The 16,986-nt window shown below is 41.6% G+C and overlaps 1 protein-coding gene across 3 annotated transcripts in view; it reads right to left on the minus strand.

Annotated features, from left to right (window-relative positions):
* Window positions 1-686: 686 nt before the first annotated feature.
* The window catches only part of ZNF608 (zinc finger protein 608), a 112,148-nt gene continuing 95,848 nt past the window's right edge, over window positions 687-16,986 (minus strand). For 2 of the 3 annotated variants that reach the window (XM_008952041.5, XM_003826688.5), the window contains 7 exons: window positions 13,377-13,464; window positions 10,446-12,900; window positions 8,016-8,433; window positions 7,282-7,454; window positions 5,021-5,174; window positions 2,902-2,983; window positions 687-1,676 (listed from right to left, as the gene is read on the minus strand). In XM_008952041.5, the coding sequence (XP_008950289.1) occupies window positions 1,670-1,676; window positions 2,902-2,983; window positions 5,021-5,174; window positions 7,282-7,454; window positions 8,016-8,433; window positions 10,446-12,900; window positions 13,377-13,464 (3,377 nt within the window). In that variant the 3' untranslated portion in view covers window positions 687-1,669. Of the gene's footprint in view, window positions 1,677-2,550; window positions 2,593-2,901; window positions 2,984-5,020; window positions 5,175-7,281; window positions 7,455-8,015; window positions 8,434-10,445; window positions 12,901-13,376; window positions 13,465-16,986 lie in introns of all 3 variants that reach the window. The other variant, XM_008952039.4, reaches the window with a different exon arrangement.

Raw genomic sequence — 16,986 nt, forward strand, 5'->3', positions numbered from 1 at the left:
TCCCCCCCATCTCTTTAGTGGCCACTCTGTTTACAGTTACAAACTCCAGCACACATTCACTATGCCCCACTCCCATGCTTCATTTCTCTTCATTGCATTTATCAACCATCTAACATGCTGTATATATTATTCAGATATTTTATGATATGTTTATCCCACCCACCAAAAAATGAAAGCTCCATGAAGACAGGAATTTGTGTCTGCTTTGTTTACTGCAATATGCCAGAACCCAGTGCAGTGCTTGGGATAAAGCAGGCACTCAGTAAGTGTTTGTTCCAAGCAAAGAAGGGAGAGAAGAGGCAGTTAAAATGTGGCATAAAATATTCTAGTAAATCAATGTAATGACAGCTAACTGACTAAATGACTTTTTACATATTTTTCCTATTATCCACATGTCATAACATTTGCATCTTTGAAGTATCATTCCATACCATAGAAACCTGTATCTACTAATTTCTAGTGATATCGTGCTCCATGTTTAGGGTAAATACCCTGTAAATGGGAATACATTCACCGAATTAAATACATTATTTGGTTGTTATACCTATGTATCCTATAAGAAAAGTTAATATCTGTTTACTGTATCTTATGCATTGGATATTAATAATATTAAGAAACCCTTCTTTGAAAATTAGAATGACTATCAGCCAGGTAGAAAATAACATGAGACAGACAAGAAGCCATTATTTAAAAAAAAAAAAACTTTTTAATTCTGATTGCCAAATTATTTAAGGCAGGTATAAAAAAGGAAAGCATTCAATATACATTTTACATAAAATAAACTAGATTACAGCATAAAACAAGTAACCAGGCAATGGCGTTAAAGTCTCTCTCTTCTAAAACTGGATAATTGTAAACATTAAAAAAAAAAAAAAGACTGTAGAACTATTCAAGTAATAGAACAATCACAGATGTCTCTGGTACGCAGGCTATTGGGTTATTTGCCATTCAAGATTATCAAAAAATGACACCTCATTATTCACAGATGCTCATTATTTCCCCATTTTAATCTTTACATTATATACAACACAGTTTTTGTGGTACTGGCAACCCCATGCCTTCCAAAAGTACTTTTTCCACAATACACAAGTACAAACAGTGACTACAGGAACATTTTACACTGGTGCGTCTTTAACAGGAGCCACCAAATAGACATCTAAATTGTACCAAAGTGTCATCATCACAGTTAGCCTTTCTGAGGGGCTTATGGGAAATATGTGAAGGATATGCAAGGTTCAGGCACACTGATACATAACATTATTTATTTACAATTTTAAAGGAAAAGGAAAAGAAAGTAAGTAGCCTTTTGTGGCTAACACTTTTTAACATGACAAATACATTTTTAATTTCCTTTACTGAGTGGTTTGCGACGTGGCAGCAGACCCTGTGTGTGCGAGCCTGGTTACTGATACAAAAAGTAAAGAATATATTTATATTTATATATATATATATGTATATATACAGATATGTATACGTATATATATATAAAACAGAAGTTTAATTACAGCAACATTTGTTACTTTGTGATAAAATCTGTAATTTACAAAAATGAAATGACTGGTTTTTGCCTGCCATTAAGGCATTTCAAATTAACACCATGGAACTGATGTCTGTATAAAGCGCTTCCCCATGTGATCCAGTCACATGACAATGTACATGTCCAATCTTGTTATTCTCTGCAAAAGAAAAGCAAACCTTAGCACACGGTTCTATCAATATTTTGTTTGTTTGTTTTTTGAGTCGGAGTTTTGCTCTTGTTGCCCAGGCTAGAGTGCCATGGCTCAATCTCGGCTCACCGCAACCTCTGCCTCCTGGGTTCAAGTGATTCTCCTGCCTCAGCCTCCCGAGTAGCTGGGATTATAGGCATGTGCCACCATGCCTGGCTAATTTTATGTTTTTAGTAGAGAGGGGGTTTCTCCATGTTGGTCAGACTGGTCTCAAGCTCCTGACCTCAGGTGATCTGCCCACCTCGGCCTCCCAAAGTGCTGGGATTACAGGCATGAGCCACCGCACCCGGCCAACAGTTTTTTTTTTTTTCAGTTTTGAGACAGAGTCTCACTCCATCACCCAGGCTGGAATGCAATGGTGCAATCTCGGCTTACTGCAACCTCCACCTCCTGGGTGCCAGCAATTCTCATGCCTCAGCCTCCCTAGTAGCTGGAATTACAGACGCACACCACCACGCCCAGCTAATTTTTGTATTTTTATTAGAGATGGGGTTTCACCATGTTGGCCAGGCTAGTCTGGAACTCCCGACCTCAGGTGATCCACCTGCATGAGCCTCCCAAAGTGGTAGGACTACAGGCATGGGCCATCATGCCCAGCCTCTATCAACATTTGGCACTGTAAACCAGAAAACCATAAGACCGATAGTCTTATTTTAATTCCATTCAAATGTGGAATTCAATGCCAGAGAAAGTGAATAAACATAAAGTAATGATATACCTTGTGAAAAATATTAATTTTATAATATTAATAATTTAATTCCTTTAAATCATTTTCCTTCATAAACTTAGGGAATAATTTAAAATATCAAAGAACAAACATTACCTTTAGCATTATGAAAATAAATGTCTCCATTTGCGACTTTATCTTTAAACATAATAAAACAAAGGGAGTCATGGTGAATTATTTTAGCAATGCCGTAAGGATAACCCAAGAAAATTTCAACTGTCTAAAAAACTAATCAGTTAATTACTAATCTATGTAACCCTTACAGAATGAGGTTCATGGAATTTAAGTTGCATGTGAAGCAACTTATATTGGCATAATAAACACATTCATTACAATGATATAAAACCCAAGGAGTTAAGTTTTTGGTCTAAAAATCCTGTACTTGCTTCCTCCCAACCATTAAGATATTTCTATCTACAACTAATTAAAAATGTAGAGGATATTTACCTTCTTTGTCCAGGAAACATTCCAGATGCAGATGCCTGGGCAGCCACCTGCTGAGAGGCAACAAGGGCAGCAGAGGTCAAGCCTAATGGGGAAAAAATGTAGAGTGTCTGTGATCTTTAGAAGGATAAGAGTAGATACAGGCCCAGTGGAGAAGGGCCGCAGACCTAGTAGCAGCATGGTGTCCTCTCCTAAACACACACATGAACTGTTTCATGCAGCAAGGACACAGTACAAACCATTTGGTCTATCTGCTATCTATCCTTTCTTGAATACTCTGCAGTTTTCTTAATAGCTATTCGAAGGAGATACAGCATTCCATCTCTCCAGCTCTGCATGGTGCTAAATGGTTTGCATGCATTCCCTGAATAGGAAGCTCAGGAGAAATAACAGATACCAGGTAACAACAGGAATCAAAAGTCACAGTGAATTACAGAAGCGGCATGCTATTTGCCTAGAATACAATACTTTCATAATAATTGTTATCACTTTAACATTTTCCCCAGTGACTGAACACAATGCATCCCATAAGATACACAGAATCAGTAAATCAAACTTAGAAATGCTCTTAACTTTCACCCTGCAAGACGAAGGTAGCAGTCAGAGACTGTAATAGCTCCAAATGGCATGATGTTGCCTAACAGAGAATTCTTTTAAATTCTATAGAAGACAGTCCTGGGGAAAAATAGAGTAAACAAATGCAAACCTAGGGAAGATTACTGTCTCCTTCTAGGTCTTTTATTTGGATATATTTTCTTTTCCCAGAGGTAACTTAAGACAGTACAACAACAATAATATTATCTTAAAAGAGACAATTGTTTTCTTCTCATATATACTTTATTTATATATAGATATAATGTGTTAGACTAGAAATAAAACCTCTTTCTCTTCCAAGTTCTTATCACACTCAATACAAATTGTTTAAGAAATAGGAAAGCTCTCTTTTAACACTACTAGATGACATCAACTAAAAAGACCTGAATAAATAAAAATGACCCCTTCACATTTGTATATCACTTCCCAGTTTTGGAAACACCTTCAAACATATTATCTTACTTTCTATTCACACAGTAGCATAAGAGGCAACTTGGCAAGTGCAACAGACTAAATTATGTCTCCTCAAAATATGTTGAAGCTCTAATCCACAATGTGATTAGATTTGGAGATGGGGCTTATAAGGAGGTAATTAAGGTTAAATCAGGTCATATGGGTGGGACCCTAACAGGGCAGGATTAGTGTCCTTATAAGAAAGCACACGAGGGCTCCCCCCTGCCCCTTCCCCACCCACCAGCTCATGCACAAAGAAGAGGTCATATGAGCGCACAGCAAGACAGCAGCTGCACACAAGCCAGGAAGAGAGGCCTGAGCAGACGCTGGCTGTACTGGCACCCTGATCTTGAACTTCTAGCCTCCAGAACTGTGAGAAAATAAATTCCTGTTGTTTAAAGCCATGCAATCTGTGGTATTCTAGCAAGCTGTAAAGATGGTGCCACCACCCACCCGCTATGAGATGACAAAGATGGGACAAATAATACATGCTCAACTAATGAACTACAAGGTGAAGATTCCCTCATATCAATCCTATGGCTTAAAACATGTTTCTCTTTCTCAATTCTCCCATTTAGTGAAGTCGCAGCAGTGAAGGGCTGTGAAGTACCCTCGAATGAGGTTATAAAAGTGTTAAACCTGATCACATTACTCCCATGATTTCCATGGGAAAAGAGCAACTTAAAAGGCATGCAGAAATCAGAACAAGTAATTTCACCAAAGCTTCCCACCATCCCTCCCTTTTTCTACAATTTCCCTGAAGTAGATATCTGATCTTCTGATTGTTATATTCAGTGCCCCAGACACTGGCCACCGCCCTCAGTCTGTGAGATAACAGTAAGCTGCCGATAACATCAACTGGCGACAATTATTAAGTGGTAGCCATTTCATGTCTCAATAGAATACAAAGATGTGGGAATAGCCTTAGCTGTGTCACTAGAAAATAAGTGTTAAAAACCCTCCTGAGAGCTAATGTGAACTCAAAGCTCAATATTTTTAAGATGTGAAATGCAATTTTAGCAACTGTTTTCCAAAGCAGAATGGACAAAGACACAGTAATGATAGAGCTGCTGACCTTGAAAAGGGTCATATTGACCCGGGATTAGCGGGTAACCCATGCCAACGTGGGTGTGGTGGTGCGTGTGCAGGTGCCGCTGGCCGAAGGGGGAGTGGCGATCCCTTTCCCTTTCTGCCTCCCGTTCCCGCTCAGCTGTAGCCTTTTCCACAGGCTGCAACAGAAAAGAGAAATTTTCCCCCTTCATGCTCTGAAAATCAACTTTTAAGAGTACTAAACCACCTTTGTCCCTTCGACAATATTGTGTTAATGATTAAAAAGTAAATATAAAGATACAATTCTTTAGTAACTAAAGAGAATTTCAAAAAACATGCATTAGTTTCAGTTGGAATTTAGCCAACACAAAAGAACTACTCCACCCAAAGTAAACCAAGTGACACCAATGTTTTCCTGAAATGACAGAAATAAGAGGATTTCTCTCTATATTCATTCATAATTGCAGGTTAAGAATTTACCCAATTGCTTCCCATAAACAACTTTTACAAAATAAGTAGTTTTGGAGATATCTTTAAGGTCAAGTTTTCTAATTACACTTGTATTTTGTGGAGAGAACATATCTCACAGTTTTAAACGTGTCTGTATACATTTTGTTCTACTGAAAAAACATGTTCTAAAGTTATATGCCAATATAAAGCACAAGAAATCACTGTCCTACACCCACATTTTGAATCTCTCAATTTTTGAACTCTCAAAGAGAAGCCCCCATCCTCCCAAACCATAGTTTGGGGTAAGGATGGTTCATTTCCTATGACTTTCTACCTTTAGAGCCTAACCACCCTTTAACTAAAGTCATACTTCTCACTTAAAAGAAATCCTTGTACTAAGAAGGAGGACTCAGAAAAAGATTCAGAAATCACCTTTTCTGGTTTCTCTATAGAGTTTCTGGTAGACTCATACACATTGCAGATACTATTATTTTAATTTACTTTGAACTCTTTCCTAGCCAAGCACCATCCTATTTTTGTTTAGTCTCTCTTCACAACAGTCTCTAGGACTAGAGCAGTCACCTTTTTTGGGGAAGAGCCATCTTTCACAGACATTGTATTACTTCAGCAGAGTTAAAGGGACATGACAAAGAGTCAAGGCCAGAAAACAGCAGACACAGCTCTCACTCCTAAGCCACATGACTTACTCTTGCAAATGAGCCTCACACTGTGCAAGGCTCAAATTTGTGCCTTATTACATGTCACAGGCACTCAGCTTTGCTCGTGATGAACCCCCGACCATGAACACTGATGATGTGAATATGAAGGGTCAATACAAGTAGCAGAAACCTCAAATCTCTCCAGAAGTCAAGTTAACAACAAAGATAAGTGATGCAGATTAGGGAGCTTCTATTTATATCCATGCACATTGATGGGGAGCAGCACATCTGCCTAGATGGGGCTACTAGTTCCCATCAGTTACTGCCATGTCATTTTGAACCAGATTTTCTATTGTCTTTTTTTTTTTTTTTTTTTTTTTTTTGAGACAGAGCCTTGCTCTGTTGCCCACGCTAGAGTGCAGTGGCACGATCTCTGCTCACTGCAACCTCCGCCTCTCGGGCTCAAGCAATTCTCCTGCCTCAGCCTCCTGAGTAACTTGGATTACAGGTGCCCACTACCACTAGGCTATTTTTTGTATTTTTAGTAGAGACGGAGTTTCACCATATTGGCCAGGCTGGTCTCGAATTCCTGACCTCAGGTGATCTGCCCGCCTCGGCCTCCCAAAGGGCTGGGATTACAGGCAGTGGCTCACTCCCGGCCCAGATTTTCTATAGTCTTAAGAGAAAGAGGTGATCTGAACTTGTATGTAAAATGTCTGATTTTTAAAAGGTATCCTGCAAGAAAACAGTTTTTGAAAAGCTTGATTTGCCCAAAAAGTCAACAGTTTGTAGCCTCTGGACTACTTACTTACAAAAATTATATAAAATATACTCCTCTGTTACCTAATTCCTCAATGTCTTATCAAACATATTTTGCACCAAGAGTTGGTTCCTATGAATTTAAATTTCCACCTAACAACCATCCTCCTGGGTAAGCAAGGTATACTAGATTTTGCAACAGAAAAGCTTGCTACTGCCATACATGCTTTAACAATTTTCTCTCATGTGTGAAAGCGTCTTACTTTTGAACGCTCCATTCTTTATGTATTAGGATAAAACAGCATCCTGAAATCACAGCTGGGTTCCAAAACCATTTATATTTCAAGACTGTTCTCTAGCTTGTTCCCCTTTCTCCCCAAAACACAGTACTTTTAAATAACAACAAAAGGAGGCTTACAGCAGGAGACTTGCTGCGGTATTGGTTAGCATGCTGCTGGAGCAAATCCAGTGCTTTAGATTCAGTGGTTGTTTTCGTGTTGACGCTAGGGCTGGTATTGACTTTCTCTGTCTCTTCTCTCCCTGACATCTTCCCATAAACAGGATAATGAAATCCTGGAGAGAGATAGGCCCCTGCAGATAAACAACAAATGCCACATGAAGTTACAGGCTATATCTTTAAAAAAAAATCATTTGGGTTACATGAATTTGGGATAAGAGTCAAAGAGATCTTAAAATAGGGGGTTACATTAAGAATGGGCTACATCATCATTAAACTGTATCTAGCTTCTCCAATTTTCTTCTCCCAGTTAATTCATCCTGATGAAGGGAGGTTATAAACAGAATTGAGCTTATAGCCATTTCATACATTTACGTGTCCACTTAAGTGAAAGGAATAGTAACTATAATGATTATGACAGTAAGTGCTTAGAATATTTTTATAGGCAATAAAGTATCTGTCAGCCTAACAGCTATAGCAGACCATCAGAGACTATGGAAACTATGGCTGAGGATTCTTGACATTTCATTAAAAAAACTTATATTAAATCAGTTTTATCTTTGGGACTTTAAACAGCATAAAAACAAGGAAAACAAATGTCACTCTTGAAGCTTCTAATTTATCTTGAGTTTTTAACAGCTAATATTTGAACATCGCCTCTTTCCTCCAATATAGTCAGAACTGACAACACGTACCAGGATAACTGTGCATTAGGACGGGAGAAACAGCCCGGTATGCAGGATGGCTGGGGTCGTACATCTGTGGGTAAGGATAAGCATGCAAGTACTGTATGTATGACTGATGCTGACTCATGGGTGAGGAGACAGCCACTCTTGTTCCCCGAGAGTCCTTCCAGTTCACAGGAGTCTTTCGATCATCATTTTTCAGCTTGCTCTCCTCCATTGATTGAGAATCAGGACGCTTGGCCTCTTTGGGCTCCTCCTTAATGCTTGTTAATGATACAGGAAGGCTGGGCACACCACTCTCTTTATTAGGAGTTTTCCTCGGACTATCCTCTTTTAATTTCTTCTCTCTATCAAGTTCTTCTGACTTTTGCTGATCCAGATATTTGGGCTGGTATACATAATGATGCCATGTTCTTGAATCTGGGTCCTGATTTTTTTTTTTTAAAGAAAAAAAACCCAACAGATTTGTTTTAAAATTTCAATTTTAAAGAAAACTTGTTAATAATCATGACAGCACTAGCACTCTTAATTTTAATGCTAAGTTGACATTTATTTCTGTGCTAGACACTGTGCTAATTGCTTTACCTCCTTCTCTTACAAAGTAATAATGTCCCAGGTAGGCATTATTACTGATCCCTTGTACAGAAGACAAAACCAAAGTGTTTAAAGTTCAGGCAACATCAAGGTCATGCTGCTGCCCAGTCGTGGAGCTGGGCTTCAAACTCAGGTCTGCTGAAATTCAGAGCTGGGCCCTTAATGTCATTTCTCAACACTAAATAACATCCTCAGACATATTTAATTCTGTCTTCGTTTGCCTTTTAATATCTCGCACAGGTAAAAAGAATGTTAAAAACTCCAACTCAAGCTAATAATAGTAAATTTAAGTAATTGCTATAGCTATTAACATCACTTAGGAGGAAAAACTCTTGGTTTCCTAATACATTTTCCTCATCTACTGCAGCTGAGGCTTAATATATTGGCTCACTTCTCATTACGTGCTAACATCTTAATCAAAACAAAATTTCAAATTAATAGCACACGTTATGGCTTCTCTATTGGAAAACAAAGCCATCTATAAACCCCCAAAATTATATCATTCTTCTGCAGCCCTGTGAAGTGACAGCCTGATTTATGCCTCTGTAAGTGGGGAAACTGAGAATCCTAAATGGCCTTTGTGATCCCCATCCCATTCATGATATAAACCCACTGGGGATTCAGGTTCTCAGAGAACATGCAAAGTTGTGCCTAAGTAAATGTGTGTGTGTGGGTGGCGGTGGTGGGGGCTGGTGGTTCTTGCTCTAATGCACCAGGGATTATCTAAGCATGGGGGTGAGGGTGGGAGTGGGGATGTGCAGTGCTGGGAAATACCAGGATTAATGCTCACGGGGTTGCAGTGGGTCAGGACGTCTGAACCATGACAGAAGGTGCTAGTACATTTGTGGTTTCGTGGTGACCAATTTTCAGGTGTTCTCAAGCTGACTGACCCATGGGGCTCTGGGACAGCTGTTGAGGCCTGCCACCCAAACCTCCTCACCCTCCTCACAAACATTCAGCACTGAGCTCTGAGTTTTGGGGTACTTAATATAGGGAGTAAGACTGAAATCTAGGCATCTCTGACCCCATGTGAAAGAAATTTGGGCCCCAAATTCTATTAAAAAGATTAATGGGAAATGTGAATTCAGGGACCCAGTTTTTATTATCTTCAAAGAAGATGCTAGTAGAAATTTGAAAATGGAAAATAAATATTTCAGAGATAAGACTCAGAATCTCAGAGTTAGAAGAGAATTCAGCAGCCCCATTGTGGAATGCCCTCGCCTTGGACTAAGAAATTAAGGGATCCTGGCCAGGCGCGGTGGCTCACGCCTGTAATCCCAGCACTTTGGGAGGCCAGGGTGGGCGGATCATGAGGTCAGGAGATCGAGACCATCTCGCTAACACGGTGAAACCCCGTCTCTACTAAAAATACAAAAAATTAGCCGGGCATGGTGGCACGTGCCTGTAGTCCCAGCTACTCAGGAGGCTGACGCAGGAGAATCGCTTGAACGGAGGCGGAGGTTGCAGAGAGCCAAGATTGCACCACTGCACTCCAGCCTGGGTGACAGAGCGAGATTCCGTCTCAAAAAAATTTAAAAATTTAAAAAAAGAAATTAATGGACCTCATCAGAGTCACAGAGCAAGTTAGTGGCCTGAAACACAAATCTGCAAGGCACCCGTCCACAGTTCCTTTTACTATACACCATGACAAGAAAATACTGATAATGTACATTTTAGAGCTACATAGTAACTCCTGAGAATCTTAAGATATTTTTCAAGAGCAGAGGAAAAAACTAATATGGGTTTCTTTCCTGTGTCAGAAGTCTAACCAGATCAAGCCCAGACATGTATAATACAAGTCTCAGACTGCTCTCTCCCTGTTGGGGCCACGCTCCACAATCTTACTTGTTTAAATCTCGAGGTTGGGTCTACACCTGTCTGCTTCATAGAGTCCATGACAGACTTCATTTCTACAGCCTCCTTAATAAGCTGGTGGTTTTCCATCTGCTTAGCTTTGAAGCTGTCGGCCTGAAGCTGCTGCTGGTGATTGGAGAGAAGCTGCGATTTACCTGTCTCCTCAGTTTTATTAGGCACTGATGGCCCTAGTTTAGAATGGTTTTTGTTAGGCTCCGGAGTAGAGGGAGCTTTTGAGATTGTGGCCGATGGCATATTTTTCTGTTTAGTTTCCTCCTTGCCCAGCTCTTTCAAGGGGAGCTCACTTTTCCTTTCACAGTCTCCTCTCCCAGTCTGGGCCATTTTCTGCTCTGCCAGCCTCTGGTCCTCATAGTACTTCTCATACTGCTGTCTATAGGCAGGGCTGGTGGCCATCAGAGACTTCTGGTCCATATAGAGCCCATATGCATACTGGCCATAATAAAGTGACTGAGCCAGGGCAGGATGTCTTTGTGTGATCACCGACTGGTGCTGAGGCTGTAAGGATGCAGAATTGTGGTCCACTTTCTTAGAATCTAACTGCTCTGCCTTGTCTTTCTTTTCAGCATCTTCCTCAGACTCCTTCTTGATCTTCATTCCCTGCGTGCTCCCACTATTTCCAGCTGCAGGGGCACTGACCTGCCCAGGGTGCATGTAACTTGGAGAATAATAAGGATCATAGCTGTGGTAATAGGGAGAATGGGACTCTTTCAGTTGAGATGATTGTGCTGTAGTTGAAGAGTGCCCTTTTACAACACTGTCCTTACTAGAAATAATATCTGATGGGGAACTGGCCTTTGATCTCATACCCTCCGACCTGCTGTCAGAACCACCATCGTCAGCAGCATCGGATATGTCTGAATAGGCCGGGCTGCTTGTCTTTGCAGCTGAACTCTCTGCCCCATTCTGGGTCAACACATGCAGAGGTGCCATTGGTGCCTGCCCGTTCACCAAAGTGCTGCATTCCATCCTCGAGGCGCTCCCTATGGAAGGGCTGGGAGCGTTATCTGTGAAAGTGTAAACCTTATCGGCCTCAGCTTTGATGCTGGCCATGCGGCTCTCCTGAGACTCCGACAGTCCATTTGCCAGCCCTTCATTCTTGTTGAGATGATCCTTTAAAAAATGCCCAGGTAAATCTTTGCTGGCCCCCTTGGAGTCCTCTAGTTTCCCCAGCTTGGCATCCATTTTTGGGCTTCCCGTCTCTTTCCCTTCTTTGTCCTTTAGCTTTCGCTTCTCCTTTTTCTTTTTGTCTTTGAGTGACACCAGAGCTGGGTTCACGGTGATGGGCTCTCCCATAATCGTGGGCTTTGGTTGAATGGGTTTTAACGGAGGACTCTTTGGTGTAGCCTGAACAACAGTTGTTGTGAGGGAGGGCAGTCCGGGTATTGTCCCAGTGGTGGTCGTTGTAAAGGTTGCAGTGGGTATAGCGATTAGCTGCGGGGGAGTGGGGGCTGGGGCAGGGGCAATGGGCCGGGCACTTTTCAGTTTAGAGAGGTTTTTGTCCATTTTGCAGTTGTTAGCTTTTTTGCCCTTTTCTTTATCTCCTAAATTTTTCTTGTCAATTAATCCTTCTGCTTCCAGTTTAGGCATCTCAGCAGCCAAACTGCCGTCTGCTGCCGAGCAACTGTCTAATGCAGCCGTCATGTTGGAGATTACTGGAAGGTTGTTCAGTTCATTGTTAAGGCCCTTCTTTTTGCCAGAATTCTTCCCAGCTTTAGCACCAATAATGGAACCTGGGCCATTGCTTATCAGCTCTCTCTTTCCCTTTGGGGTCCCAGGTGGGTTTCCAGCACCAGGGGATGCCGGTGCCTTCAACTGGTCATAAGCAGATACACTTGTGCTTGGCTCACTGCATTCAAGTGCCACATTACTCAATGCTTCCTCACAGTCCGAGATCTTGTCCTCACTGTCAGGCTCGAACTCCAGCTTGTTTTCTGGGTCTAAGTGTGCATGAGCCTGGTGGTACCTCAGGCCGTTAATGTGCTTGTACTTTTTGTTGCAGTTTGGGTGGGGACAGTCGATTAACACTGGAGAAGAGCAGCCTTGGTCCAAAAAAGTAGTCTCTGGTTTCCCTTGAGGGGTAGTGGGAGTGCTTCTGGAATTTGTGCGGACACGCTTTCCAGGCTTATTGTCCTCAGAGCTGGAGTTCAGGTCCAGCTCCATTGGAGGCTTGTTTTTCCTTTTGTTGGTGGAGGAAGGGCTGGCTTTGATATCCTCAGCAGCACAATTTGGGGGTGTCCTTCGTCCGCTGGCATTGAGGCTGCCCCGCCTCCCTTTCCCATTGGCCCCCCCTCTGTTCTTATTCTGCAGCCCTCTGGACTCTGTGAAGCTGGCCTCGGAGCCCGGGGCAGCAGCAGCAGACCTTGCTCTCTTCCCTCTGCCCCGGCCCCCTCTCATCTCCAGGTCACTTGTCGGTGACTCACAAAACCTATGGAAGCAAGTAACAGATGTGAAAATGAGCATCCCCAAAAGAGCCAGGTGAAATCACAAAGTACACAATGCAGTAAAGAGGAGTCAACACTCCAGTAGCTTCAGGGCTGGGCCCAGTCAAGGAAAAGACTGACAATTTCCAACACCTGCAAAAGAACAGGCGACCAAAGGCTTATATTCTTCCTCAGAAAAACCAAAGAAAAACAGCTCAAGTAGCTAGCTTCCAATCCAGTTCAAATTCCCACTTTGAGAAAAAATGAAAACAAAGACAGGAGAGAAGGGGTGGGGAGCAGAGATCTTCTGATAGAAAAGAAATTTAGCATCTGCATTTTACTGCGTTCAATCCTAAATTGCTCATTTCTCCTTTGCCTGGTTTCAATTACAGGCACACTTTTATGTATTATGAATCTCTCTCTACAGTTTCCCTGCAAAGAGAGGATGGGGAAGGAGAGAAATAAAAGGCCCTGTTCATACCTGGGAGGGGCCCAGTCGTGCTTGGTGCAGTCCAGTAGGGTTCCCACGTACGTTTTGTTCCTCCACGTGACATTGACCACTAGGACACCTGCAGGAGGCAGGGGATGAAAAAGGATCATAGTTACCACTGATTACTGTTATTTCCAGTTCACTTATTATTTCTTTCTCTTTTTTTTGCCAGCAAAGTTCTATTCTCATTTGCTTTTAAAAGCTGTGGTTTGCATTCTTCCTCTTTCTGGTTTCAGTGACCTCAAGTTAAAACCCACAGGAAATAATGTGTGTTGTGCATTCGTGCGCGTGCGCATGTGGTACAAAGGAGTGAGACTGTGTGTGAGAGTGTAATCAAGATACTGCTGACAGAAGGAAATGGTTTTTGCCATGTCCTGCTGTAAAACAGCAACACTCACCTCTTAATTTTTCTATTATTACACATAATTGCTTTCGTTTGGCAAGCAGCCAATATAAACTAGCGCCAGTTACCAGTGCTTAAACCAGAGGGTGACTGAAAGGAATCGGTTTTGTTTCCAATTCAACAATATAAAATGATGGTGATTTTTATTAAGAAAAAATAATTATGCAGGTGCATAAAAATAGGCATAGACAGGAGAGTGGGGACTCAAGAGTCCAGATAGCAGACAATCAACTACGATTTCACTTCCCTAATCCTCCCCTCTTTGACTTTGTGAGACAGTAATCAGCCTGGGTACCGTATCTGTTTCAGTGTTTGGTTTTGTTTCATATTAAGGACTCCTAAAATAGCCCTCTTAAGAAAATAAATGTGCACAATAGATTTACTCTTGGGGTTATCTTTGGAATCAACTTTGGTAAGCATTTGCCTCAGAGGATTAGAAAAGAAATCTCAAAACTAACACACTCGTTTCCTGCAAGCCATTCTGCTTTTTCCAACTGCTTTTCAGACAGACAATTTAATTTAGCACTGCATCTGTGAATTACTAAACTTAAGTGTGCTTAGTATACCAAATGCCACAGAGAAAATATAATATCCTCTTTATTTCTGAGAGGACAAATGCCAAATTACAAAAATCACTTCTTTAAAGCATATTTTAATAGAACCTTGATTTTGAGACATACATAAATTATTAGGGTAAAGAAATAAAATATTTAACTGAGCCTTTGTTTTCTTTTCTGCATCTACCCCTACTCTTTCTTGGAAGCACCAGAAGACATTAGTCAAAATCTGTTTCTAGCTAGTTTGCTCACTTGCATTACCATTGCCATTGTGAATTTTACAGAAAACCTGTACTGGGCTCCTTTACAGTAAGGGAAACCTCACAAGGTAAGACTCATTTCCTTGGGAAGCTTTTAACAGCAGGTAAAATATTTCAATGGTTGGGACTCAAGTAATGGAGAACGATTTCTTTCCAAAGTCTCAAAAGGAGATTTTAAAATTGTTTCCCATATGGTCTATGTTGCTATGACTTAGGCAACAGCTGAATTATTTACTCTGTGTTAATTCAGTGTACTGTAGCAATAGGCTAGCAGGGGAAAGGCTAGGATGGAGCAAAGCAAGTATTTCCTCAAATCATAGCTGATTCCAATGAAATTCCCTCAGGAAATTTTTTTAAAACCATTGTGTATAAAATTTCCTATTGCGATGAGAATCCATGGTATTAGGCATTTGGTCAAAATCTGCACAAGACAGAACAATTGGAGGAAAGGATTCTTTATGAACACATCCCTTCAGGAAAGGGGAGGGGGTGGGAGAGGAGGCGAAGGGGAAGACTGAGCTGGTTTTCTCATCATCTTCTCTCTGGGGCACTGTGTGTGGTGTCAAAGACCTTTGCAGCTGCTTAAAATTCTTTAGCATGTCAGCTATATTTACAGTGCAGGAATATATGTGTATTGCCAGAAGGTTACTGCATTTTAGCTTTAGATCCAATAGGCTGAATCACTGCGTTCCAGAGCCCCTGATGTAGCACAAATGTATAATTAAAATTGCTTGAAAGGAAACATGAAAGAAACAACAAACCTTCCATTCTTGCAGTAATAAAATTAAAAACAGGAAAAGTCTGCACAGACACTTAACATTTGTCTGCAGTGAAAGGCTTTTGTTATTGCTTTTCCCCTAAGGGTTTCGCGTTTCCAGAGAACGCTGGCCGCGGATTGGCCGGCGCCCGCTGCGAGCACTCGCGTCTGATTGGCTGGGCCGAGGCGGCCGCCCGGAGCACAGAGGCAGCGGTCGGGTAGAGGCGAGCGTGGCGGAGGCAAAGGGACGCAGCCCCCACGGCGCGCTGGCCGTGCGGGGCTAGAGGGCCGCCTGCGCTGCTCGGCTCCCTCGGTGCACGCGGGACACAGGCTCATTCGCACTAACGAGCCCGGCCGTGCAGTGAAAGCTTCGGTCTGCGTGACCGTGCTGCGCTCCCCCCACCACGCGGCTCCACACAACACGCCGGCCCACGCAGAACCCTCAGAACGAAATTCACCGTCTCAATACAGGCTCAAGGGAAACCTGGAGTCGGAAAAAAGGAAGGGACCCAGGGCAGGCAATTAATCACTGGTTATCTGGGGCCACAGGTTGAAGCTGTCACAAAGGCTAATCTGCAGTTGCAACTTCCTCACTGTAAAATTATTCACATCTCCTGCTGCTCTTTCTGGAAGCCACACAAGCAGACCTCTTATCGAAGTACAAGTGATGCCGTTGTTATTTGCACTCGGAAGGAATCAAGTCCTGGAAAGAAAAATCCATTTTCAACCTCAAAGGGCCTAAATAAGTAACCCTTATTTTTCCAGAAGCACTCCGTATTTAAAATGCTCAAAACAAATGCTTTACACCCAAGGAGATTTTGAACAGTCTCCATCAAGCAGTGCTAATTAAATATGTGTGCTTGTGTCTTTCTTTATATGTACGAGCCGCTTCACAATGCCACAGAGTGTTTAAATCTGCCCACAATTCACATCCGAATATATACAGGCACATGTTTACACAGCCAAATCTGCCACTCTATATTGGAATGAAGGCTTAAGGAATGTTTCTCATATAAACTACACAGTGTACTGTTTCTTTGTAAGAAGGTCTATGTTTAGACAACACCCCATTGTGAAGGGCCAAGTATAAAGGCGGTGTTTAAGTTCTAAAACATGTAAATGATTTATCATTTTGCTGAAATCTCAAAATCTTGAACATTTTATAACCCACAGTCACATAAAGCAGACTACACTTACTGAAGGCATAAATGCCCATGATGAAAATTAGTTCTTTAAAAGTGCAAATTTGTATTTTATAAATCTGGGCATAAAGTTCTATTTCTCACATGTAAATTGGAAATAAGTGTACATTTATTCCAGAAGGATTAGTTTCTTTTCATGCACATTTATTCAAACATCTAGCCAGTGAGCTAGGTGTTGGGGACGTTCTATACAGGTACTTTTCATCTTTATATTCAAGTATTCTACCAGGTTTATTATTCTTCCCTTTCCACCCATGGACTGGGCGTGGCCTTTGTCAGAGAGCTAATGCCCTGTAACATTTTATCTGAGGCTTATTACTAATAAAGAATACAGCTGAAGAGTACAATGGATGGTTTGAGAGTGTGCTGACCACACACAGGTTTCTTCTTTGTACTGTTAACACTTTGTCTAAGATGCTGCC

The sequence above is a fragment of the Pan paniscus genome, chromosome 4 (assembly GCF_029289425.2).
Source record: "Pan paniscus chromosome 4, NHGRI_mPanPan1-v2.0_pri, whole genome shotgun sequence".
Classification (NCBI taxonomy): Eukaryota; Metazoa; Chordata; class Mammalia; order Primates; family Hominidae; genus Pan; species Pan paniscus.